General features: G+C 44.9%; 1 protein-coding gene across 1 annotated transcript in view; it reads left to right on the top strand.

The window, feature by feature from the left end:
• The first annotated feature begins 223 nt into the window (after window positions 1-223).
• The window catches only part of UMODL1 (uromodulin like 1), a 52,098-nt gene continuing 25,035 nt past the window's right edge, over window positions 224-27,286 (top strand). The window contains exons 1-11 of the mRNA XM_069785059.1: window positions 224-2,516; window positions 11,462-11,623; window positions 12,030-12,136; window positions 14,093-14,285; window positions 15,215-15,355; window positions 16,148-16,267; window positions 18,005-18,259; window positions 19,688-19,800; window positions 21,936-22,155; window positions 24,637-24,774; window positions 25,197-25,931. Of these exons, the coding sequence (XP_069641160.1) occupies window positions 2,399-2,516; window positions 11,462-11,623; window positions 12,030-12,136; window positions 14,093-14,285; window positions 15,215-15,355; window positions 16,148-16,267; window positions 18,005-18,259; window positions 19,688-19,800; window positions 21,936-22,155; window positions 24,637-24,774; window positions 25,197-25,931 (2,302 nt within the window). The 5' untranslated portion in view covers window positions 224-2,398. The remainder of the gene's footprint in view (window positions 2,517-11,461; window positions 11,624-12,029; window positions 12,137-14,092; window positions 14,286-15,214; window positions 15,356-16,147; window positions 16,268-18,004; window positions 18,260-19,687; window positions 19,801-21,935; window positions 22,156-24,636; window positions 24,775-25,196; window positions 25,932-27,286) is intronic.

The following is a 27,286-nucleotide window of genomic DNA, read 5'->3' as shown; positions in this document are numbered from 1 at the left end:
CACCTTCAGTTCCCTCCTGCACAGCCACCTACGTGCCACAGCTAGGTATGGGCTTTCGTGGTCCTGGTCAGACCTCTGTCCTGGCCATTGGGGTCCTCTCCTGGGCCAGGCAGGGTGTGGGTTTCAGCCGCTCGGCTTGAGACAGGCTGCATGTCTTCCCTCCTGTCCCTCACGACCATCTCCTTTCACTCTCTTCTAAAGGACTACATTCCTGGTGCTTTTTAGGGAAGTGAAGACCTTTCAGCTGCTGTCTCTGGAGCTAGCTTCACGGACTGGACACACTGGTGCCCTGCTTGAGGCTGGGGAGGAAGAAGCAGGGAGTAGGATTTCCAGATATGCCAGATATTTCTCATTATTTTCCTGCTGACCTGCTCTAAGCAGCAGCACAGGGCTCCCTGGAGCCCGCTGACAGGTCTCTTGCCCTCACACGTCCTCTCTGTAGCATGCCCTGACATCGAACTCTGCCTTTTGTGCGGGAGGAAGGCACGATGGATGGGTAAGGCAGAGCAGGGCTGAACTCCCAGGGGCCCGATGCTCTCCCTGGGTCTGGTCAGATGCAAGGTATTTATGCTGGGGGTGGTCTATGGTCAGTCCCAGCCCTCTCTCCATCCTTCTGCTCTTCCAAAGTGCCCTTCTCTGCTGGGAGGTGTCTGTGCCTCGGTTTGGGAATTGCACCAAGCAAATCCATTTTTCTTCACGGCCTTTTGAACAAGTAAGGCAGGGGACATCTTTCAGGCTGTTATTATTTGAGCAGTAGCTAGGATGAGGGCTGGAGGAAGACCTTCTGGGTGACTTGTTTGAGCCAGCTTGAGGGATGTACTGTGGCCTGTGGTATCTATCCCATGCTTTCTTCTGGGCTGTCCTTGCACTACAAATGGATCATCCTGTTCAAAGCTCTTTTACCAGTCCTGCTCAAATTGCATGTATCTCTTCTGTTTAGCTGGAAAGCTAAACATGATAAAAGCACATGATTCCTAAGAACCTGACAATTCTTTTTTTCTTGAATTGTTTTTACATGTTTCATTTTTTCAGGCAGGAGATAAGTTGTACAAATAAGCTAAGCTGTAAGTATTTTAATTGTATGCCTGTTGTGTATACTATGTTAGCTTCAGTCTGTCTGTTGACTGGCCCTGGTTCCCTCAGAGCTCTCAGAAATAACAATCCTGCCATACTTGAATCTCTGCAGCTAATTCATGTTTATCCTTATTGAAGGTTTTTTATTGCTTTGTCTAAAGGATGATATAGGTGTTTTAATTCTAGCCCATCTATTTCCCAAAGGGGACACAGACTGACTCAGCCCCTCTGGCTTCTAAAACATCTCATTAGGAGACAGCCTGATGTCTGTGACATGGTTGTAGGTTGCTTACTGCTAATTCTTAAACTCCATCTGGTTTTGTTGCTGTTGTTGTTGTTTGGGTTTCTTTTTCTGCTCCTTCTCAAGTATTTCAGTTTTAAGTAAAGCATTTAACAAGCTCGCTCCTCATCATGACTGGTTTCAGAGATCCAGCAACTGAGTCCCATTCCCAGACCTGTGTGAAATTATGTAGTTAATGAACTTATCACTGACTTTGTTTATACTGAAGTCAATGAACCACTGCAGCTCTCAAAGGGCCTGGTCTAATACGGTCTGCTACAAATGCAGATAGGCAACATAGGAGCTTCAGGAATATGTTTTGTGTCAGATACCTGAAACTCCTTCCCAGTGACGTATGAGTACCCAGTTTTAGCCTAGGGTGATGTCTGAAGGATGTCTTATTCCAGACATCTACTGTGACTCATCTGCCCGTGAATTCATTGCCCTTTGTTCCCTTTGTAGTCAACCAAGAAAGATGAACACTTTGGCAGCATGAGCCTGGAGTGGACATCTAAAGTACTTGGAAGAGTCTGCCCTGGAAGTGCCTATTCTGCTCTACTGTTAATTTCTATTAATGTATATTAATTTCCTTTATGCTTACTTGAGTTAAATTGCCCTTTTTCTTCTTTGCACCTGAAGGCACTGAGAGCTTTTTGAATTTTCTGCCAGTCTGCATCCTTTTATGGCTGAAGTGCTGCCTATGATAAGCAGTCACTACTAATTCTTTCTTCTGTCTGTTTTCTGAAGTGACATTCTTCCTAACATCAGCCTTCCTGGAAATCATTCATCTGTGTTCGTTCTGTCACTGCTTTCTCATAACAGTATTTTTAACTAGCTACTGCAGGGAACTTACGCTCTGTGGTGACAAGTTAGTGCTGATCCCTTTCTTTCCTGTGTTTTTTTTTTTTTTCCTCCCTAGAAAAAGGCCTCTCTTTGCTAGGGTACCATCTGTGCAACTATAGCCTGACCAAAAATGTGTTTAAAACGGTTGCCTACCAAAAGTCCTATGAGAAGAGCACTTCGTGTGGAGGATGGATACCATGGATGGTGTGTCCCCGGACGTACTATAAAACACAGTATCATACTGTTGAAGTCCCTGAAACCATCACTCTTACAGATTGCTGTGAAGGATATGAACAAGTTGGACTCTACTGCTCTTTAGGTAAGTTTTAGTCAGATTAATAGTTAAAATAAATGCTTCTGGTGGAAGAGGGTTCACTTAAACTGAGATGTGTAAAGGCTTAATTCAGTTCTGGGCAATAGGTTCCTGTTCACTGAAATCAGTGAGTCTGCAAAAATCTACAGTAACCTTGGTCCAACATGGTAAGGAGTAGTCATGAAAGACTGATTCTTGCTCTTGGCCACCCCTAGTCACAAAATCACTAAAGTTCCAGGTGAGCATGAAGAAGGCACCTGCTTGGTACCCCTACAAGGGCTCATTACTTGTCCTGGTTTAGTCCAATATCCATGGCCAAGGGCAATAACTCACATAGCCTTGCTTCGTGCTGTGTCTGCTCTGAGCGTGCTTGCATTTACAGTAGGAGCTTTCTTCTCAAAAATAATTCAGGATGCACTTAGGATAACATCTCCTTTGATTTGGAGCAGAGTCAGTTCCCAGGATACAAACCCAATTTTGGTGTTAATGTAAAACAACCTGTGGCCTCCGGGCAAGCTGGTACCAACTGCTTTCCAATCAAAAGTACATTAGGGCCCATTTTCTCAGGGCTTCCTTGGTTACCTAGGGCTATGTTGGAGGTCTGGAAAAGCTGGTGAACCTTTTGATGGATCTGATCTAACTTCTGAGTTTTAATAAGACTCTACTCAGGAAGACTTAATCATCTTTGACTCAGGATGGAAGCTTTTTCCCCTTCCCACATCAGGGCTACCCGTTGTCAACACTACATTCCCAATTTTAGCAGAAAATGTAAATGGAAAGGATTTCTTGGGGAAAAGGAACTTTTTTTTTTAATGCATAAAGCCACATGCTTTTAAGCTGAACAGGGATCTTGGATTAGCTAGGCCAGCATTGGACTGTTCCAGCATCCAGAAAACTTCTGCAGAACATAATTTTGTCTCCTATTTTCAGTATGATGTTGTATTGTCTCCATTTCCCCTTTTCAAGTTATGGTCCTGGGAATTTACGTAGTCACAACACTGTCACAGAAGATTGAAAAGGAAAGGTCCTGTTGCAGCCCTGGCCCTTGCTTTGGGTCATAAGACTTGGGTGACTCAGATCTATGGGAATGTCCCGGAACTGGCTCCTGCATCAGATCATATAACGTGACATGACAGGGTATGAGCCATATGTCTTGTCATGGGATCTGTCAAGAACAATGTGTTCATCCTACTTGTAAGTTGCTTCATAACATTGGAAAATGAACCTCCAAACAATTTTTGCCATGTGTTTTCTCAACAGTTACTAGTAGAATATTGTGTCTAGCAGGAAAATGCTTTTAACAGAAAGATGGGAACGCAGAAGTGGTCGTGTTTTACTTGTTCTTAAAATGATTTGCTAGAGAAGAGAAATGAAAGCTTAATTAGAAACACATCATTCTTATATTTATTGTATTCTGCTATTTTTTGGCTCTGTGGCTGTTGTGGAATGTCAGCCAGGGCAAAATTTGACCTGCAGGTTATGGTGTGTCCAGGTAATCTTGTCAGACTGGCAAAGGACCCACTGTTGATCATGTGTATTTTCCAAGCATCAGTTCCATGCTGGGGAAAATCTCCAGTAGGTCTAATTATTGTTTAAAAGTTACTTCATTAAGGTCTTTCTGATATATATGCATGTGCATACATGCGTGCACCTATGTATCAAATGACAAGACTGAGAAGCAAGTGGCGAAAATTGCTTTTTAATTCTGTAGTACAAGGAAATAGCTGTTAGTGTTGTGGTTTAAACCCAGCCGGCAAGAAAGCACCATGAAGCCACTCTCTCTCTCCTCCCATCCCCCGTCCCCAATGTCATGAGGAGGAGAAAATACAGAGGAATGCTCATGGGTCGAGACAAGGACAGGGAGGGATAACTCACCACTTATGGTCACGGGCAAAAGACAGGCTCAACTTGGGGAAAAAACAAAATTAATTTAATTTACTACCAATCAAATCAAAACACCAAATCTTAAAACACCTTCCCCCCACCCCTCCCTCCTTCCCAGGCTTAACTTCACTCCCAATTTTCTCTACCTCCTCCCCTCCAGCAGCACAGGGGGACGGGGAATGGGGGTTGGGGTCAGTTCATCCCACGTTGTCTCTGCCGCTCCTTCCTCCTCAGGGCAGGACTCATCACACTCTTCCTCTGCTCCAGCATGGGGTCCCTCCCACGGGAGGCAGTCCTTCACAAACTTTTCCAATGTGGGTCCTTCCCATGGGCTGCGGTTCTTCACGAACTGCTCCAGTGTGGGTCCCTGCCATGGGCTGCAGTCCTTCAGGCACAGACTGCTCCAGCACGGGCTTCCCATGGAGTCACGGCCATCTTCGGGGGCACCCACCTGCTCTGGCGTTGGGGTCCTCCATAGGCTGCAGGTGGGCATCTGCTCCACTCTTAACCTCCACGGGCTGCGGGGGCATCACCTCCTCCAGTGTACCTCCTCCTCCTTCTTCAATGACCTTGGTGTCTGCAGAGGGGTTTCTCTCACATTACAATCTTCTCCCCCACTGCAGGTTCCCCTTCTTAAATCTGTTCTCCCAGAGGTTCTACCACCGTCACTGATGGACTCGGCCTTGGCTTGGCCCGGTCCGACTTGGAGCTGGGGAAGCTTCCAGCAGCCTCTCACTGGAGCCACCCCTTCTGCCCCTCCCTCACTACCAAAACCCCACCACACAAACCCAAAACAGTTAGCTAAATGTTGAAGAGTCACTAGCTAGCTACGGTTTGTCTCTATTTGCACAAGTAATCTTGATTTTCAAGGTGTTTCAGAACCTCTGAAAATCAAGAACATCTTCTTGGGTGGAAAAAAAAAGGCATCCTGGTATTTTTCCCAGTATAATTCTATGCCTTTTAAAAGCATCTCTAGGGATATTTTAGGCTTGAGAGCTGTTGATGAGCTGATTTCATCTAGCATTAACAAATCTGTAAATCTCTTGTAAAGCTTAGCTGCAGAATTTCCGCTCTGCCCTTGCCACGTTGTCGATGGGCACGCTGGGCAGGTTTGTCCATGAACTACTGTGGTCACCTTGACTGTTTTTCCTGTCAAAGTTAATTTGGGAATATTTTAAACCATAAAAGGATTTGTATGGCTTCTAGGTGATTTCTGTGTTTACATTATTCTGGTATCTTTGATTTTCAGCGCATTAGTCATAAATTCTGTGAATGGTAATGCACTGTCTAGACACAGTCTTAAATAAATGATGAGAAGGGAAACTGGAACTGCTGAAATTACTGCACAGCATGCTGTTGAACTACTGTTATTTTCTTCTTGATGTTATCCATGCTGGCATGCTCTCCATCCTACTAGGAGCGGAAAGGTCTCCATGACCTTTCACAGCAACCCGCTCCTGGCCGCTCCCTACCTTTTCTTCCCAGAAGAAAACATTTACCCTTGCCTGGAATATGGCAGGCCCCGCTTTTCTTAATTCTTTACTGTTGGAAGAAATGTCTAGATCATTAGCCAAGTTACTCTGGTAGTTCTCAATAGTTGCCCATCAGTTCATTAGGATAGTATTACGCACACACAAACTACTTTAACTTTTTAAAAATAAAAATTGAAAAGCTAAAGTATCTAAAAGTTAGGAAGTGCTAGAATTAATTCTAGAGGTACAATTAAATAAAACCACCTTTGTTTCCTGTCCTTGTGCCTGTGCATACAGATTAATAAACTCTTTTAATTGCCTGATTCGGCGCTGCCTTGCCCCAAGGACCACGTTTCCCTGAGGTGCTCAGGGAGGACAGAGCCCCTCTAAGGAGATCCCCAGCAGTGCGGCATCTTGGCCTCCGCATTTGGTGCGTGGTGCAGAGCTCTGCTGAGCCTCTCTCTGAATAGAGAATTATTTATCACCTCTTGAGGTGATAAACAGATAGCAATTTGTCTTCACAAAGCCTGCGGGAAGGGAGCAAGGTTCTCTGTCCTTGACAGCTGGGCAGCTGAGCTGCAGAGACACTGACATCAAACCATTTTGTGTGCCCACTCTCAGACACCTAGGGTGCAGGTTTAATTTTTTCTTAAATTTATTTTGATTTTGATTTTCAGAGTGCTTAGTGCTGCCTGTAACAACTTGCGTGGTTGGCACGCAGAGCCTCGTGTCCTCGATGGTGACTGTGAGCAGTCCCCTGATTGCTAAGCAGGTCCCAGGGCTGGCAGGTCTGGTTCCTGGACCTGCAAAACCCACGGTTCTGAAAGGTTGTCATGAATTTGTTGTATGAAACTTTCCCAGCATCTTGCAGGATTTTTTTTTTAGGTAGAGAGTCCAATTCTCCAGGCTAGTTTCCAGCTGCTTGAATCAATGGTATGGTTACTTCTCCTGGTGAGTGGTTTGCTGCCCACCTTCCACCTTACTGCATAAGATGAAACCAGAGAGCTTCCTTATCTGCCATCTAACCCTGCTTGATACCCAGCTAGGGAGCAGAAGAGTGCATCAGCATGCGATGAAGGCTGTTTTTTAAGCACACATATACAAAAATACCTTGAAATAAGAAGGTCCAGGTTACTTTAATCCTGGAGTTTCTTGACTTGAGAACACCTGATTTGCAATGTTAAGGCCATGCTTTAATCAGAGAATGCTTTGCATAACTTCCTAAGGTTGTCAGAAAAACAACTGTAAACTAAAAAAAATGTTCATTTTAGGTGCCCAGGTAGCTCCTCAGCAGGGCTGGGACCTTCCAGAGCGTGCATGCAGACGTCTGCATGCTGAGTCTAACCGGAGCAGCGGGGAGATGCGGCACAGCTGCTCCCCCTGCCTGGGCTGTCACCAGAAAGCCGTGGGACATCGGTGTCACCAGGGGCACGTGGGCAGCACCGCAACATCCCACTGGGGTGGGAAAGTGCCAAAATGCCCTACGGGACCTCACGCAGAAGCAGGTGTCTCTGGCTGCCCTGTGGTTTGGGTCCCTTGTGTGCCCTCAGCTGCTGCAGAAATGGGATGACGGGTGTCAGAGGGTATGTCTCTGCCTATTCCCCGTGGTGTTTGCTTATGGACCTCCTATGTGGGAACTGTCTTGTCCCTTTTTTGAGCCCACCGAAGCTGTCTGCCTCCACACCCCCTGTGCCAACAAATTGCAGAAGTTCACTCCCATTTGGGTATAGAAGTGTGTGCTTTTACCCATTTTATTATTGTGGGCTCTGGTGAATACCAGCTCCGCTTTCACCTTACCCTCTGCCTTTGCGATTTTGTAAACCTTGACCCCCAGCCTTCTCCTCTCCACACCAAAAAGTCCCAGCCTTTTTAGTAGTCTTTCCTTGCAAGTTATCTGCTCCATTCAGTTACTCACCTCATGCCTTTCCCGACCACGTTAACCCCAGGGGGAGCAGGGGTACCTGGAGTCGCATCCGAGCTGCGGGTTCACCACGGGTCCCTGCCAGCTCTCCAGCGACTGCTGGTGCGGGCACGGCCACATCGCACTGCTGCTGGCAGGATGAACCCGCTGGAGGTGGCAGTGGCTCAATTTCATTAAGTTTCTTCTCAGCACGCACAGACTGGTTTTGTGCTTCAAAGGCCATGATCCCCATTGTCCAAAAGCTGTGTCCTTGCCAAATTTCAACCCATGGCTCCTGAATATGTTCTAGTGAATGACGTGGCTTTTCATAGGGAGGGGTGTTAAATATTTGTCAGATGCTGAACCAGCACACCCTGACACTGCCCTCCATCCCGATTAACCCCCAGACAGGCAATCAGGCTGGAAAACATCCATCTGAGCAGGTAAAGTCTAGCAGTGCCCAAAGACCCCCAAAACAGGGTCATATGATGAAAACTGCCAGTCTGCCTTTGTAACAGGCTTTGCCAGGGGCTCCTTCTATAATCTCATAGATTTGTCTCCACCTTCTGATGCCTGAGACGAATGCAGGGGTTTGGTCCCTGGCTCTACTGCACCCTCTGGATGAAACCCATCCCCTCCAGGTGGAAGGAGGGAGAGGAAGGGGGTTATGGCTGAGCTAGTGGTGTCCCTCAGCATTTATCTCCTGGGAGATCCCCCTCTTCTACAGTCACAGCAGACCCGGCAGTTCTCGTGTGGGCAGGCTGGTAACTGAGCTTTCGTTGCTAAGCACTAGGTGCTGCATTTCTGCTTCTGTAAGTTTATGCAAATAGCGGAGGAGAAAAGCCTATACTTTATCCAACTGACAGAGGAGTTAGCTGGCTTGCTCCCCAGTGCTGGCAGTGTTGCTTGGTAGGTGACTGTCCCCGAAGTGATTGAAGTGGAGAGCATAAATCGAATTTTCAAAGTGCGTCTGGTACAATGGGGCAGAAATGTGATGTGAATCCATCTCTGTTTCCGCTGATCTGAAAATGATGACCTTCTGATTTTAGATAAATGGCTAGTGTGGCACTCGGCCAGGATTCAATAGAGTTTTCTGAGTTTGCATGTGACTCATTAAATCTTTTACACTGCAGTTAAACATGCCAAAATAAGACCTAGGTGGAAAAAAGCTGCTTTGAACCTCAAACCTGCTTGAACTGCACCTGAATCTCAGAACTAGAGCTAGAGGCTCTGGACATGTTTGAGTCCGGCTTACCAAGATCCACCTGGTTTGAATAGTAAGGAGCACTGGTGATGTACCAACACAGGGAAATCCCTTGGTGCTTGTGTCTGTGCAAGCTCCCGGTGTGAGAGGCTGCTTAGCCTCCCCGCAGAGGAGGCTGGGACAGAGCAATCGCATGAGACTGGGAATGCGTGGGAGACTCATCTAAGGGCAACTGAGGCCGTATCACACCTTATTGTGGCTTTAGACTAGAAATCAGGAAGAAGCTTTCTAGCAGTAGGGCGCGTTTGGGGGAGCGACCCATAGTGCCAGCCCGGGAGCCAGAAGCGGAGGTTCTTGGTCCATGCTGGGAAGCAGAATAGGACTACTGGGGCTTGCTGGACCCAGAAGTAACTTGAGTCAGATTGCACAGGGTTGATTTTTTTTTTTTGCCTCATCCTCCCGCTGCAAACCTAGGCCTATGACTCAAAATGAACTTTGGAGGCAGAGTTGGTCCTGGGGAAGACTAAGGAGTGTAAGGGCTCTTGGTTTGCAGGCATGAAGGGGCCCATACTAGGCTGCATTAGGTAGCAGGACAAATCCTGCTCCCTGTAGGACAGCCGGCCGTTCATTGGGGTTGGGAGCAGAGGTAGGGTTTCCTAATTTGCTGCCCAGAGCTCTCGTGGGTCTAACACCAATTCTACTTGAAAGATGCTCGCAGCCCTGTTAAAGCATGTGCTCATTGACTGTGTACACACGAAGTGTACACACACAGTGTATCAAATACAATATAAAACTGTGGGAAAGTGCTGCCTCATGTATTCTGCATGAAAATCTGTAAAAATACACGTGCAAGTAACCTGCATACTGCTGAGAGGTCTCAACTCAGTGCTTTCCCTGTTTTCTAGCTTGTGGGTTTTGGCATGTTTTTCAGTAAAGGTGTGGAATCCCATCATTAAATCATGATTACTCTTCTTAATTACCTTTCAGAGACTGTTGACAAGCATACTGTGGGCTCCCAAAGAGACACAGGCCATAGTCTTAAAACCGCTGGTCTTAATAGTCTATTTCTTTGTGCAAATATGACTGTATGTCCAGTTGCAGAAGTGGCTGACAATTTTACATGCTGAATTTTCCATGCCCCATTTTGAGCTCAATCCCTGAACTGTAGATTGGTCTGGGGATTTGGAGTACTAGAAATGAGATCTGTTATGGAATGTGCTAAAAAGCTGAGGTTCTCTGCTTGCAATAGCCTCCAGTCTCCCATGGACTGGCAAAGAGGGGGAACTAGAATGTGCATGTAGCAGCAAGTTACATAGATTTAGTTTAAATCTTGATTAATCACGATCATTTACCTGTTTAAGAAGGTTACTTTGCTGAGGCCAAAAGTCCTAGATTCAATATTCCCTTCTGCTTCTCAGAAACCTCAGGTTTACTATTATTCAGAGCCTTGGGATAAGAGAAACCCCACAGAAATGAGGGTTCATGAGAGATTTATAGTTTGCTATGGACCTTTCATTTGCTATGGATTTTATTATATTGAATGTGGTTTTCTTGCACTACAACCTGTTTCTGTTGCAAGAATAATTTTCATTTTCCTGCTGGCTGACTTTAATTGCCCAGATCAAGAGTTCGTAGGACCAAAAACTTGTAGGTCCAAAATGAAAGGAAAAGAGAAATCTTTTAGGTTGATTGGAAAGACCAGAGCTGAGCATTACTTGGACCTATGTTTGAGACTGTGGGTAAAAGCAATGTTCGTAGAGCTTAGAAGTATTTCCTCTTCTCCTCCGGAGAAGAGTTATGTGCTGGCATTGAGCCAGGACTGCTGTCTGCCCTTGGCTTGGGAAGCAGTAACCTTCTGCCTTAGCTGCCCTCTCTGCAGGGCTGTCCGGCTTGGGCTAGCGACCTCCCCGGGTTGGCTAGCTGATACAGAGCGGGTGCTGCCAGGCTGCAGACCATGGGCTCAGTTCTGCTCCCCAGTCCCTCTGTGTAACCCACTGAACTGTACCTGAGAACAGCCTTGTGTCTCCGCTCCCATGTAACATCTTCAGTTCCTATAACTAAAGGTTAACTTTGTCACAACAGAAGGTTAAATGAAAGCTCCCAATTTCTAGCTTAGACATTACCTGTTTCTTTGATCATTATATTTTATTTGGATTAGTCCTAGATGACATCAGGCACATTTTCTGTTTTGCAGTGCTTTCATTTAGAAACTATCTATCTATCTATCTATCCATCCATCCATATTATTAATGGAAAATTATCAATTCAAAATTTCTGTAACAGAAATGTCATGAAAAAGAGAAAAATTTGAGAACATTTGCACTCTTGAAATGAAATAATGGTATTTTAGGCTGCTATTTTCTCTCCATGAAAACCTCAGAACAGACACGCTTCTAAAATGAGGAGGAGGTGTTTGCTATAAATTAAATAGCACGATTTTATGGAAACAATTTTCTATATTTTTGTTCTCAGAAATGTTTTTGTTACTTAGCGCTCAATAGATCCAGTGTGTTTGCCTCAAGACCTGGTATTTGTCCAATGGAGAATATGGAAACATCTGATTATCCTTGCACGTTCGATACTGAATGTCCAGGGCTTAAAAAATGCTGCAATTCATCCAAAGGAGCAGGCTGTGTGGATCCAATGCCAGAGGGTATGTTACTGATAAATTCAAGGCTGCTTCTAATAGAAATATGGTTAATTTTTCCTTCTGAGGGTGGAGGGGGCAGGAAAACTGTTACCATAGCTCTTCATAAAACAAATACGGGAATCTGCTCTGGATCAATTCCAGGATATTCAGCTTCAGTACTCGCACCCGTGAGCACTGAACGGTGCGTGGGTGCTGTGGGTCCAGCAGACCTCCCTTGGCTTCTTTTTCTTCGCTGGCACCGCTGCCAGCGGCATATGGCGAACGAGGCCATAGCTGATGGCTGTACATGGGCCCTTCGTATTTGCCAAGTTAAAGCTTGCTTCGGTTGCTCAGAGCCTTCCTATAGCTCTGTCGCTTTCCATAGCATCAGACCTCAGATGACTTGGCTGTTTTATTTTGTACGCTTCAGGAAGAACGTTCTGGTACAATGTGACAGTGCTTGTGAAAATGGATTTTAATGAATTAATCAGAGTGGATTCCCACCTTCTGAATCATTCGCGCCTTTTGCACTCCATGGTATGTACAAACACAAACGCTCCCCTGTGTTGCTTGTTGTGTCTATGTTTCTGTTACTCAGGAACCACCACTTGCTTCATAGTCCTCTGTGCTGGGCATAACCTTGCCAGCCCGTCGCGCCCCAGTTTGTTCTGCCACATTGATTTTTTTGGCCCTAATTTATTCCTAATTACTGAATGTCAGCTGCATCCTCAAGCAGCTCAAGTAACATTGATTTATCAGCTTCTTTAGTAAATTTTTCAGCTCTCTTCCAAGGGCAATTTAAAGACATTCTGAAATATAGGGGTTTTTCCTACTTAAGTGATGCTTGCTCCAGCTCTGGCTCAGTTCAGTTTTGGGTCTATGACTGACTGGGTCTGGATTTCAAGACCTGCAAAGCGTGATGTTTTCTGATAAGGAGCTTTGAGTTAAACCTTTCAAGAGACAAGCCTGATCTATGGCGCTGGGACCTACACGGCAGGTGGACTCAGCAGTGCCAGAAGCTTCACTGTGAAAACCCAGGCTTATGGCAGGGGGACTGTGTCTGGGTCAAGGGCGTTTTCGTTGTCATTCTTGCCCCAGAAGCAGGGCTGGGGGAGACAGCAGAACGTTGCTTTTGCTGTAGGACCGAGGCTCTGCCTTGTGCATGGATTAGCAGCGGCCAGGGCACCAATGCATGCAGGGCCATGCGACAGCAGCGCGGCACATCTCTCCCTGTCCCCGACACGGCAGGCAGGAAAAGTCCCAAGAAGAACAAAGTCCTCACAGAGGCGTGAGGCACGTTTCCTGAAAGGAGGGTCTGCAGGAAGAACCAGGCTACAAACTACAGCCGTGCCCAGACAGGGCGGCTCTCTCTGTCCTCTCAGTGGTAGTTAGGATAATGGATTGATGAACTAGGATGAAGACCCTCCGGGTCATAAACCCGAAGCAGTTCCCTAGTACATATCACCATGCCATGGAGAAAACCAGGCTTGGATGTGGCCTTTGAAAGGTACCCGAGAGGGCAGGTCCCTATTTCCCTCCATTTTTATTTCTGCTCCTCCCCAGTTTCCAGCTGGGAGTGGGCAAGTAGCAAAGGAAACCCTTCTGCCATCGTCAACTGGCACTGACGGGCCCAAGAATAGAAATGGTAGCAGTAGCATGGGGATGTTGCATGAGTGTAGTTCTTCCTCCTACCTGAATTCCCCCTTCTCATATCCTAAAAAAGCGAGAAACCCTGGTCCTGTTGCTGTATAGTAAGGAGTAGAGGGCAAGGATCTACCCAGACTTTTATATCTTGGTCTAAAGCAAGCTATGGCAAAGTCAAACACTCAAGAAATAGGAAATACAAACCGAAGCTTTGCAATAATCCGCTACTCAGAGGAATGTCTTCCAGGCCCTGTCTGCTTCACTGACTCATAATGCTCAGCCTACCACCATGTCCCTTCTCTCATTCCTGACTCACAGTTGTGATGACTTGGTCAGTCCTGGGGTCTCTCTGTGGCTCTTAGTCCCAGCTTTCTTCATCAGTCTATTGCTTTTCTTCTTTTTCTTTCTATTCCCTTTGCCAGCAGTCTTTTTAGTTGCTTAAAGTAAGAAGTGTTGGACAGCTTTATTACAGATGCCCTGTAATAGCATATCTCTTATATATTATGTCTATTGAGATTTTGGTGTTTAAGCATTACAAGCCAAAGAGACTTTTCCCATATCTTCCTGGCTTGTGTCCTCCTGCCTGAGAATTTGAGATCTGACATGCAGCTCCACATCTATCTTAGCTTGGCATGACTATATCGTAACTCCATTGTGAAATGTGATAATAGTAAGAACTCACCTTGCATAAATACAGGCTTAAATGTTGCCACTTTGCTATGGTTTCTGAATTGGTGCTTTCTGCACTCAGGTTATGATGATAATCCTTGCATAAGTTATGCCTCTTTGGCATACAGCTGTGCTGAGAAAGGAATGAGATACTGAAGTGTTTTTTCCCCTGTTTTCCAGATTACTGGTGCGTTACAGCCCTTGAATGCCTCCGTGCACCATATCCAGAGTAACCGTGCAGAAGTATATGCCGGGACGGTGGCCTCTTGGGTTCTCATTGGACTGCATCAGCCAGCCCCACTAGCAGAGGTTTCTTCTTCCTTGAAGGACATTGTCAAGCGCACGTATGAAGTGATTGACACAGAAGTGCAAGGTTATTATAATCCTGTCACAGGGGGAAACATTTTTAGGGCGTTTCATCCCTCTTCACTTGGGATTTCATCTATATGACTGTCAATTTGTTTTCAAAAATAACATAGTGGATCTTGTAAAGTTTGCAAATATAGCCCTAACCTTTCCATTATAGAATGGAGAGGTTTGTAGATCATAATGAGTGAATAGTTTGGAGGGGAATACTCCTGATTGCTCAATTAAATTTATTTTCTCATAATACCATAGCCCATCTTCAGATGAAAAAGCAAAAGTGTCCGTATTTGTAGCACAATCATTAGTTGTACTAAACAGGTTCTTAAAAAAAGTGTTTTCTTGGGAAGCAGATACACTCTGTTTTTATAGACATGTGTTACAGTAGCTTGCAGGAAACTAGTCGTATTTATAGTCTGTTAATTACTATAGCGCATTACCACCTACTTTTTAAATATTAGGTAAATATTTAAATATATTCAGTTTAAATTATTTTAATCTACTTACTACTGTGTGGTTACCTGAACATTTTCACTCCCGAAATGCATCGATAAGCACTGTTGTCATCACTTCTTATTCTGTGTTTACTTTTGAAAACTCAGTCCTCAGTCCAAATTTCAGTGAAATCACTGAGTAAAACTCCTTTCTCCTGTCACTGATGTCTCTTAGGTTTGGATGGCATCCTGCAACTCTAAGCAGGAGCTGCCACTAACTGTCCTCTTATTGCAAAGAATTGGAGTAAAAAGTGATAGGGTTATAACTGTTTTGGGGAAGGGCAGCATTCTGATTTCATTGCACCCCTATACATCCAGAATTGCTTCAGCAGAGTTACTGCAGATTTACACTGTATTTATCATATCCAAAGCCTGGTCTACACACATTGCAGATCAAGCTTGATGCTGCTATCAATATCTGTGCAAGTTGTGTTCCTCTTCTTAGATGTCAATGAATGTTCCTATGCGGAATTCAACGCTTGTCCTGAGAAAAATACCTGTGTAAATCTGGAGGGTTATTACAGCTGTGACCCTCAGCATGAACATGCAGATGTCATCTCTCACCAGCTGACCCAAAGAAAGGAAGGTAAGAGACACAGGTCTCACCTTGGGAAATACCAAGAATGTTTGTGGTCTATCACAGGAGTCACCTGCAAGGCAAAGATTTCTGGAACACACAGTGCCCCTTCTCCTCCTGTTGGGAGAAGATGCCACATAAGCCAGCTCTTAGCTATGTCTGACTGAAATGCAGTGTATTTATTTCACTGTTCCTTGCTGTTTCTCCTATCTGACCCTCAGCTGTCCTCACTCACCTGCCAAAATCTCTAGCTTCAGACCCTGACTGCTTCTCAGAGCAAGTCATTCATTGTCGGTACACCTCCCCAGCCTCCTGGGAAGGTGCAGTTAATGACACTATTTGTACACAAAGTCTTCCCATTTTGACCGTGTGACTGCAGCCAGGACTCAGTGGTTGTATAATCCCACCCTGAGCGGCTGCACTGCCGCTGAGTCCTCTGCTGGACTGAGTTTGGCAATGGGTGAAATAATCCTTTGTGGTACTAGCTCAGCAAAAGATAGAGGCATGCACTTACAGCCCACAGACATCAATGGGCCTGCTAATAGGCTTTAAGTTAATGAGATAGATAAGTGCTTGCAGATTCTATGCTTTACTTAAAAAACAATTTTGCAATCCTTTAATCTCAAAAGTTGAGATAATGTATTACTTTATGCTTTTGTAATAGGATAATATGTTTATTTTCATTCCTATTTATATTACTTCTACTGCTGCTTTTCAGCTGCAGAAAACATAAATGGTATTATTTTGGATTTACTTTGTTAGGAATACTTTAACTCTTTGATAATACTATTTTTCCCCTAGGCATGGCAGCATCTACTCCAAGTTCAGCATTAGATCCCATTAACACTAGCAATAGCTCTCCGTCTATAAGCAAATCAAGTCTCTTGTCCATAACTAACCAATCTACAGATGCTGGGTGCTGTAAGTAACCTTGGATTTGAATGAATATTGTCTTACTTTTAATTCAGCCCCTCTTTGATCCCTTTTTCCTGGGGCTGGTTGAGTGACAGGAGGGTGTTCACAGAAGCTGTTAATAGTTTTGGAGTGAATCGCCACCTATGGAAATGAAAGAAAGAGGCTTCCCCAATGGGACATTCAGACTGGGGGCTGTGGTGCTGTGAAGTGACCACTGGAGAAACCCCACTGTTATCCCCATGGCTACTGAAGGGAACTGGCCTTCTGGAAGTGGAGGTGGCCACAGTGGGCTTCTTGAGCCACTTGTGAGCCATTCAAGTGCAGGTCCCATCACATGGCTTGTGCTGGATGATCCTCCAGCACAAGAAGCATGCCAGTGAGCGCTGTGTGAGGCCAGCACCACTCACTCACCCTGGACTCAGCTCACTGCATGTCCTAGGCTTGTCCTGGAACAAGGTATGAGAGGATCTGCTACCAACCACCGGAGCTCCTCCTCCACCACAGCCACTGGGGGATGCTTTCGAGTCCATGAAGATGTTTGTTGGTGGGAGACATGAGTCAGGGAGGTTGGCCACAGCTACCCTGCACTGGAGTTAGCCTTTGTGAATACTCTCCCTGCAATACATTAGAGCTGTCTGAGGGACTATGATGGGAACAAACCCATTTGTCTTGATATGGGTGACTTTCAGGCAAGAGTTACCACAATCCTTTTAACAACATCCTGCTCTCCTTGTGGGAGGAAATAGCTTTAAGTAGTTCTTTGCCTAGCTCAGAGAGACAGACTGGATATTCTTCATCTTCATCCACAGCTGCTGATCCAAGGTGAAGCTAGAGGAATTAAACTGCAGTCCCTCTAGTGCAAGGGGCGGTTTGGCTTTGGGGGTATTTGGCAGCCACCTGGCTCAGAGTCCTGGAAACAATTATGTCCTGTTGAAACAATTTAAGAAGACAAACTTTCTTCTCAGGCTAACCATTAGCATGAAAGAATTGAAGTTGTGGCAGCAGCATGCCATGGTCTCTAGGTTAGCGTGGGGGATGATGTTCATCTCACCTGACCCCAGCTATCTATAGGAGAGTTGTCTAGTCTGGGCTCTCTCTCTAGTTAGTGGAGACAGACAGGCTCTGCTGGAGGGCAATTCATCCTACCCAGTTTAGACACCTCCTCCTCCTCCTCCTCCTTTGAGGAGAGAAATCATCTCTGAAGGGTCCTGTCTTTTCCCGTTGACATGACAATGATTGCACTGGAGTAGAGTGGCATAAATAGGTGAAATGCTGCCCACCACTCTGCCCCCAGCCTCTATAGGCTGCGGTCTGTGGGGTTTTTCCAGGCAGAAATCAAGGCAGCCTTTGCATGAAGAGGTGCATTTTGGTGATTAAAGTGACAAGTGGCAAAGCAGGTGTCAATGTATGTAGAGTACACAGATCCACTATTCCAAACTTACTCCTGCTGCTTGAACCTGTAGCTCACTGTTTGATTATTAGTGTTACTAGACATTCAACACAAATATGTATAGTAAAAGGAAATAAAAAGAGTAAGCACCCAATTAATCAGTCTAGTGGAATGGTTCATGGATGGGGGGACCTGGTAGTGTGAGAGGGGCAGATTCTGTCCTGACATAAGGTAAAGAGGAGCTTCCCCTATTGATTGTCAAAGTGCTTGTCTATAATAGATTTAGAATAGCACAATGCTTTACAGTCGTAATGTTGCTTTTTCTGTGATGACTTTTCCTGGGACTGCAATAGCTCCTTCTGCGGTTAGAAATCACCGAATCTTCAGTGTTACCAGCAACAGTTTTGAAATGTCCTGGCATGTCGCTTCTACTCTGAACCATACTTTCCAAGTCCAAGTGTTCAAGGGCAAAGAGATTGTACAAAACCTGAAGACAGAGGAAATGAAAATGGATGTGTCTCAGCTGGAGGCAGGTGTGCTCTATTCAGTAGAGATCAGCTATGAAACCTGTGGAAAAACCAGCATCTCCCGTCAAAATGTCAAAACAGGTAAATAGCCACTTTAAAATATATATACATTCTCTTTCTCTCTCTCCGCTCTCTCTCTCCATTCACTCACAGTTCACCAGTGATCCATTTGGTCCTCCCTGAACTCCATTTCCCACCTCCTTCAGCACTTTTTCTTTCCTCTGCCCCAGCATTTATGCAACCCAGATTGTCAGGCAGCAGAGCTCTGGCCTTAGCTGATAAAGCAGTGCTGGAGCTGACTCAGACTATCACAGATATCAGGCTAAGCTAGAATACTGTTTTGTTTGGGGGTTTTTTGTGCCTGGCACTGCATTCTGCTGCCATCCATCTCCCATCAAGCCCCATTTTTCCTGGTTGATGGCTGTGGCTATTGAGAAATCCAGTCAACTGGTTTGTCAAGGGCTCAGCTGAGCTAACAAGAGTGCCCAGGGGAAGGCCGGATTCAGGTGAATATTTGCGAGTGACCAGGATTAAAGGGAATAACAAGGGCTGTGTAAGAAAGCTTGCAGAATACCTGCATAATTTTGTTCAATTAGCTAGGGATGCTAGCTCCCTGTGACCCTAGTGGGTTGATCAAACATAATTTTGCTTTTCCATTGTCCTTAAATTATTTCCTAAGCCTTCATGCAAATAAAGAAATCAATCTCTCCCCATTTTCTTCAAAAAGCAGGCAGTGAACTATTTAATACTGGCCACAGTGAGAATGCTGCTGTTTATGTTTAGCCGTAAGAGCCTTCCCTTTGATCAGACGAAGGATGACTCCAGTTTGGGTCAGAAGGAAATTACTCCCTTTGTAGCAGGAAAGTAGGAGATCTAGTGGTTATGGAAAGAGGGGGCTGAACTTCAGATTATAAAGTTGGAGCCCTTGAGAAAAAGAAAAGTTTTCCAAAGGTCAGTCCAAAGAGTAACAGCCTCAGATTGTTTATACAGGTTAAAGTGGTTATAGATTCTTTGGCTCTTGGTTTTGGCTCACATGCTCTGTACATTATCTGTCAGGGCTTACCAGACACAGAAGTGGCATGCACTGGTTTTTGTTATTATTTTCAGTTTAAGAATATATTTACTATCCATGCTACCAAGATCAGGAAAAAAATAATAATTGTGACTGGTGGACCAGAGATGAGCTCACAGGTGATTCAACCCTGGTGTAACTCAAATGCAGGAGTTATGTAGGGTCAGGTCCACAAGGATATGTGTATACCCAGTTCTCATGCAGTTGTAATCAAGCACCGAAATATCTTTATTGTCCTGATGTAAGTGCATCTCCTCAATGTATAGGAAGCTTGTAGCAGAATATTGGCTTTATTTTCTTGGTTTAATACCAAACTCTCTCAACCTTTTCCTCCTTCTCCCTCCATCATCTGAGATTTTGGTCTGGGTACATAATTTTTGACTGAATCCTTTCCTCTTCCACTTTGTCACTGTGTATTTTAATATTGTGTCCTACAGAGGCCAAGATATTTGGTGTTACTGCAAGAATTCTCAACTACAACTTCACTGATGATTTCCATAATGCCAGCAGCTCAGCTTATGAAGAATTTTCAAGACTGTTGCTTACAGAGGTAACGCTAAAATATCTGTGGATAATATTTTTTTTTTAATTAAGATTTATTAAATGTAATGGAGGATTTTATGCCTGGCTGAAATATCCCTTGAAAATCATCATACTGTTTCCTGTGACCTTTCTTAATAATTAAAACAAAATTCAATTGACTAGACACATCAAGCCCTTGGCCTTATTAGCAATGGAGCCAATGAGAATTTTCCCCTACAGAAGAGCAAAGGAATTAAAAATGCAGGCATGCAACAGGGACTCCATTCCTTGGATCTTTAGTTTGGCAATAAACTCACACTGAATTGACTTCAGGCTTTTTAATGGATTATTGAAATGACATTGCTGGCATTCATTTCAGCACTGTCTTCTCAATAAATGTCTGACTGCTCTCAGAGCTCGCTCTTCTTTAAGGAAAAGTGACTGGGTGAGGCTTTCTTCTCCAGCCTCATTCATTGCATGATGCACACATATAGCCACTGTCCATGCTCAGGTGTAATCAGCCATAAACAAAACTTGAGTCATGAAGTCTATTACCAGCTCTCAGCTTCCCAAACAGGGGGAACATTTCAGATGCCGCAATATCTCACAGTTTTGCTGTAGAGAGCAGGGCCCATACAAAAGAATTGGGATCTCCATCCAAAATGAGACTTTCCCAAAACAAGGGGGGACTCATAAACATATGTGAATATAAAGCCAAGGAAAAAAAAATAATAATGGAGCTATACCTTCAAAGGCAGCACAGAAGAGGCATTTGCTCATGAGAAATAGCAAGTTAAACTTCCTGACATGGTTTTATTTCCAATAGGTGCAAATTCCTGCTTTTGTTGTGCAGAAGGACTTTTGTCAGTGAATCTTCTCTGAGACTAATGCAGACCTAACTGGCATCATGAGGTTGGGAAGGAAAAGGAGCATTGCCCATTTGTGTTGCTTCTGCATCCTTGGGTGTTTGGGAGCACAACATCCCCCTCTCACTTCCTCTCTCCTCTCTTTTTCTTGCCTCCTCACCCTGATCTGAACTTAGACTAGTTAAACAGCTTGTTTATAGGAATTTTTGGAGCAAACTCTGGCTGAACATGAGGAAAGTTGTGTTGATTTATGGTGCTGCACTGCGTGCTTAGAGGCATGTTTTGAGGTGGATGTAGGAGCAAAAGGCTCAAGCACGGAGGTGCCTTCTATAGATGTAAGGTGAAACTGCCAACTCCTGCACAGCTCAAATATTGAACATCAGTATGCCAGCTTTAATGTTCAGAGTAACACCGTTTGTTCAACCGATGTGTCTACTTACCGGATTGGTAATCAACCATGGCGCAATTGTGATATTGCCTTGAAACTGGGCTGTCTCAAACACATTTTCTTGAAGTCACCCATCCCCAGTTTTCTTGTCTCATCCTGAGATTTCTTTGTCATTGGACTCAGCTGCAGGCTGCACTTGGACTGGTGAGTTTCAAATAATTGCTGGGAGCTAAAGCTATGCCCATACTCGCAAATGAAACATTTCCCAAACCATTCTCTGGCACTGACACCAACTGGCACAAACCATCCTGTACCCATGTGGCTGGGTCTTCCAAAGTACGGTGGTCACATTCAGATTGCCTATTGGGACTGGCCCCTGGCTGATGCTAAGTCTGCCTGGGTACTGCCTGGGGGACTGCTAGCTGCTAGTAGTCAAAATCAAACCAGAGTCTGCTCCAGCAACAGTGGAGTTGACCAAGTTCCACTGTCTGGGAGTGCAGAGGTGAATATATAAGAGGCTTGGGACAAAAAGCTTATGTGACATACACAGCTAACATCAAGGGTCTGATGCATGCAGACTTACTGGGCCAGTTCAGCTCTGATGCAGGCAAACAGGGGCAGAAGGAATTTTGATCTCTTGAGCCAAAATGAAATTTGGTTTGTAAGACCAGTGGTCAGATGGGTACAATTTTTACAGGTACCTAGCTGCACCAAGGAGACTTACACTTCTCTGTGCCTCAAAAATCTCTGAAAAGTAAGATTTCTGAAACACTTTGAAACTTTTCTTTTTACAACATTTTCTATGTTGTGCATATATAAATCTTTAAAATGGTACCGCCATAGTTCAGTTTTAAAAGGAGCTATTCTTGTTGGGTTCCTAACTGTCAATGCTTCTCTCCCTTCGCTCAGCTTGAAAATTCATTTCCACCTAACATTTCTGCTTTATACAAATCTGGGAAGCTGAAAGTGCAGACTGAATCCCTGCAAGCTGGAAGCATCATTGTGAGGCTCAGAATCACTGTGCAGGATCCCGAGTTTCCAGTTGATGCCTCTACATTTGACCCAGTGCTTTCTTACCTGCACAATGGCTCTGTGCTTTTGGTGGATCAGCAGAACACTGCAGTGGAAGGTAATTTTTATTATTTTTTTTCAAACAAGAACACAGCATTTGTGTTCTGATCACACACAGTATTACCAGCATTCTTCACAAAAGGTACTTTATAGAGAGACCAAGTATGTGGTTTGTTGGAGGGAAAAACCATGACTTAAGAACTCCTCCATGGGCTTTTATCCATAAGCCCAGAAGGGATTGGACGAAGGAGCATTGGCTGTTCCCAGGTACCTACAGGAACAGCTTCCCTCCACTGTGTTTAAGGAGGAGTGGAGCCCTTGGTTTCCCTATTAATTTTCCTCCCTCTCCTCTTTGTGAGAATTTGGAAGTTTGCCATATCTTTCTTGAATTGAATTGCAGATGGGGTTACTGTGGAATATTTGTAGCCTTTGGGTACACGTGCCCTCTAAACAGTTTTGTGCTTCAAGGCTGTGGGGCTGCGTTTGGCCCAGGGTTTAAAAAAAGAAATCTAACATCGTCACTACAGAAATCCAGCCAGAGAAGTTCCCAAGGGTCCTCTCAGTGAAAAGGACTAAAGAAACACGCATGGAATTTATGTTAAACTAGGCCTTTGTTTGATCTTCAGTAATCACCATTTTTATCTTCAAAGGTCTAAGTTCTGGCTTCAGGTTTCCCAGCTGGCAGAGCCAGTTAGTGTTCAGAAAGTTGCCAAAGCCGACAGAATGGGTTATTCTCTTCTAGTGTATTGAGCCCTTAAAAGCTCATTTGCTGTGATCAGGGAAAACTCCCTTTGGAGTTGTGAAGCATATGGAGGTTAAGGAGAACAGGACAGGAAAAAAGCCAGGAAAGACAAATTGCACCTGAAGCCTACAAATGTCACAGTGGTAGCAGATACTGACTTGCAAGATGCTGATGCGTCTTGCCAAAATACTTTACAAATACTTTACAAATGTTATTGATCCTGGGACCGAAAGGGTGGGGAGGAAGAAGGCAATAGCTCTGGACTGTTACTTTAATAGCAGAAAACCAGGTGGCTTCCAGTAGCACCACTCTTAGCCAGGAGCACAGCCAACTCCTCCTTAGGAGTAGAGCAAAGGGGTCTATTTCTTAGCTCTGCCCAAACAAGCATTTGTTTGACACAAGTTTCCGATAGTCAAATGTGGAAAATAAGGCAGAGGAGTGAAGCACATGAAGAAGAGATTTGTATAATGGGCTGTTTTGCTTCCTGGCCCCTGAGAGACCTGGGACATGCCCTTTGACAGTAAGCCTGCACAGATCCTCTTGCACCAGTGGAGCAATGCCACCTGGATCCTCTGTGGAGCCTGGCCACCAAAAGGCTAGGTGCTTGGTTTAGTGACAGTGGCAGAGCAGGGAATTCAACTTTGAAACAGCAACGGTGACGAGTCAGAAGGAATAGAACAACTGAAGGGAGTGGAACAATTGCATCTCTCTTTGAAGATTCATAAATTATTAAGTTCTAGAATGGGACTTTGTTTCAGAGAAATAATCACAGTGATTAATGTCTGCATGTTTTCAGAACAAGCACTTACGATAATGCATTGTTCAAAACAATTTTCTAGCCTCTGATCAGAATTATTTGTCCCAAGACGCAGTTTTCAGTCTAGTTTTCAGCTCTCCCTCACTTACGGCCCTGAGGCAGTGAAGGTGTATGCACAAGGGAGTGCACACAGGGAGGGTTCACATGGGATTCACCAAGATTATTCGTGTCCAAAGCATTAGCTCAGCCTTTGCATATTTGCTGGAACAGGGTGTGAACGGTAATATAAGACACCCGATCTAAATCCCTCAAGACTGAAGAGACTTGGCAATAAAATAGGTCTATAACTCCATGAAAGAAGCATCTCTAATTGATTCAGAGGAGCTGAAGTTAGACATAAGGAACACCCTTAGAGCATATTAATGCATTGATGAACCAGGATCTCTTTTCTGACACTACCAGAAAGGGGGTCATAGTTTTACAGTATTACCTTTGAGAAGAAATCTTTTATAAAAAGAGTTTTTGCCCTTAGCACTTCCTCTGTTAAGAACTGAAGAGTCCTTCCCGTGGGAGTTACTTGCATTTACCTTTTATTTGAAGCAGAAGATTATTTGGATTAAGTCTCTATTTAATATTCTATCTACTGGTAGCTAGTGGTAACAGATCTATTCATTACCTGATGTATCTGGAGGTACTGTGTGCAGAACTTGGTATAATATATGCTTTTGATATAGCTATAGTACAGACATACAATATTTTTTTCACTTCAAGTGTTTACTTCTAAAAAAAATTATTAAAAAAATCTTTACCTGGAGAAAATACTTTTCAGAGTACAAGGGCAAAGGTTGATTTTTTCTGTGAGAGAATAACAACACAGATAGCGTTCTGCATCACTCAGAGCTTGGCTGTCAGATAAATGATGAAAAAAGACCACATTCATAAGTTCAAAAACTGAAGAAAGGACTACTTTATGATTGTTTCTAGTTTAATGCAGCCAGAATGGAGGCTATCTGACTGATGTTCTGGTTTTGGTCTTACAGACTGGGATGAATGTGCTTCTCATGCTGAGAATGACTGCTCTGTGTTTGCTGAGTGTATCAATTTGATGGGCTCGTACCTGTGCAGATGCAAGACAACCATGGATACCAATCCATCCCGACCTGGAAGAAACTGTGAGGGTGAGCAAAAGACTGGCATGTAGTTTCCTGTTGCCATGAAAGGTTGGAATAAACTGTGGGTTTTTACCTCTGCTTTTATTGCACCTGTTTATATAGCAAACAATGTATATATAGACGCACCTTTGTAGTACATGAGGTGTACTTTCTCCTCTTTTGGTATGTCTGGGGCTAATTTCCTCCCACTGTAATGATCCATGGCCTGAGAACCAGAAAAGGAGACCCAGGAATCAAATATGCTTCTTTGTATAGGCATAAACCAGATTCAGCACCATAAAAATCATGTGTTAATGAAATATCCAAGACATGTCTCTGTAATGCTATTACGCGTGGCTGAGTGGTCTCAGTCCCATTTTCAGGCCAGACCCTGGTGCCTCCTCACCCACTTTGAGGTCCCATTTCAATGTGTGTTTGCTGCGTTGCAGGTGAGATTGTGGACCCTCTCACCGAAACGGTGGCTCCTGAAATAACAAACAGCACAGAGTTTTCTGCTGAAGAAGTAAGCCCTGCAGGCCCTGCTTCCCCTGCCACCACCAAGATGGCGGCTGCTGTAGGCTCCAAGATGAGCACCGCCGAGCACCTCCCTGCTGCACCGACCCTGGGTGACCAGCAAGCACCCCACGGTCATTCTCCCACCAGCGCTCCTCCAGCCCCTTGGAAAAAAGGCCTGGCACCACAGGCGGGCTTCCTCGGGGACCACAGCCCCACGGCCACGGGGGTCTCAGCCAGCAAGGAACTGGCCATCAGCGCAGAGCGACAGGCGGCCGTAAATCCATCGCAGCAAAGCTCGGCGGCAGAGGCTTCCCCCGGTGCACTGCAGAGAGCGGCTGCTCTCACAAGTGGGCCCACGGGCACGGCCGGGCAAGACCAACTCAGTTCGCCATTGCTGGTGTTTCCAAACCAAACAGCCTCTGCTACCACCAGAAGTCACACAGCTTTTGGTGTGCCTGAAGCCGACTCTCAAGGTGGCCCTGGTAGAGCTCTGCCGGCCGCGGGGGATGCTGGCGTTCCCACCCTCAATGTCACTCTTAGAGAGCACGTAGAGATGGGAAGGGAGAACAGCTCTTGGTCTGAGAAATACACTGGAGCCCTGGGGTCACCAGCTTTGCCAGGAGTCTCTCCAGCTCCCAGCCTGACGCCAGGCCCAGCCACGGACCGCAGTGAGTATGCGTTCGGCCGGGGCCTGCACGCGTGGTAATTCGGCCACACGAGAAGCAAACCTCACTCGGAGTTGGGAAAGATACACAGTTGGAATCAGTGGTCTGGGATGAAGGCATCTGAAACTAGTTTTTCTGTGTCAAAACTATTTTCTTGCAGGAATTGGCACTTTTTTCCTAAATCAGCATGTCAAAATAATTTCTCTTCCTGGTAATTTGGCAGTTAGCTTTGTCGATGTTACATTTCTTCGTCTCAAATCACGCAGTGCACTGAGCGTGGCTCATCGAAACATATGCTGCTTGTCCCTTTGCCACTCGTCTTGGTTTCTCCTGCATGCTCTGGCACCAGGGTACTGCAGCAGCAGCAGTCGCCTATGGAATTACTTGAAAGGCCTGGGAAGGCAAACGACCTGCCTTCCTCTTCCTCTCAGCGGAGGGTGGATTAGGCACAGCCCCGCAAATCCCCTGTGGGGCAGGAGCTGTGTGGAAACCTGTAAGCCACTTTTTCAAGGGCTGTAATTGAGAATAACTAGGCTGGCAGGGAGTGCTTAATCTGTTTGGGTTTGGGCAGATGTATTGGAGCTAATTGGGGATTTTTCTATTGATTGGAGCTGAATCATATTTCAAGGTTAGAATCAGATTTGGTCTTTAAATTATGGTTTTGTTTGGGATATGAATGCTACTGTCTCTGCCCATCACTGAATGTATTTTTCTTTAGTGTGTTAGTAGGTGATACCTATTTCAGTTTTGTTTCTGCTTGTCTTTATTGTGCCTCTCATGCCGTCCATATCTCTCCAATCCCAAACTGCGCTCCCCTCTGCTCTTTTCTCTTCCCCTCCTCTATGGTCTCCCATTCCTGGGGGGGTCTCCTCTCATCCAGCCCCACTTCTTGTTCTCCCTCATTCCTTTCTCCCTGGTAAACCTCTTTTTCAGCTGTGTAAGGCCAGCTCTGCTGCTTCTCCAGCCTCTCTTCTACCACCAGTCCTGATCACCAGTGCCACAGTGTCCACTTCTCCAGTCCTGCTAAGCTCTGGGCTGCCATGCTGATGCCCCTGTTCAGCTTTTGTCTTCTCTCTTCTTCATGTTGTGTCCTTAGCTCTTTCTGGCATGGGTGAGACCTGGGAACAGAGCTGGGCAAATAACTGATTTGGGACCTTGGTGGCCAAATGGAGGAAAAAAATAACTTTGGACTGAACAACATGTTGACCTGAATGAAAAAGCTCCATTTACTGCTTTGCTTTGTGTTCCCCATACCCCCTTTCAATGCAGGGAAGAGTTAAAAAAATGTGGGTTTTGTTTGTTTTTTTTTTTTTTTCTTTTAAATTAAAACAGAAAATGTTCATTTAAAAAAAAAAAAT

This window comes from Haliaeetus albicilla, chromosome 6 (genome assembly GCF_947461875.1).
Source record: "Haliaeetus albicilla chromosome 6, bHalAlb1.1, whole genome shotgun sequence".
Taxonomy (NCBI): Eukaryota; Metazoa; Chordata; class Aves; order Accipitriformes; family Accipitridae; genus Haliaeetus; species Haliaeetus albicilla.
Note: the sequence above shows the minus strand (reverse complement) of the source record. Positions and strands in the feature narration are given on the sequence as shown.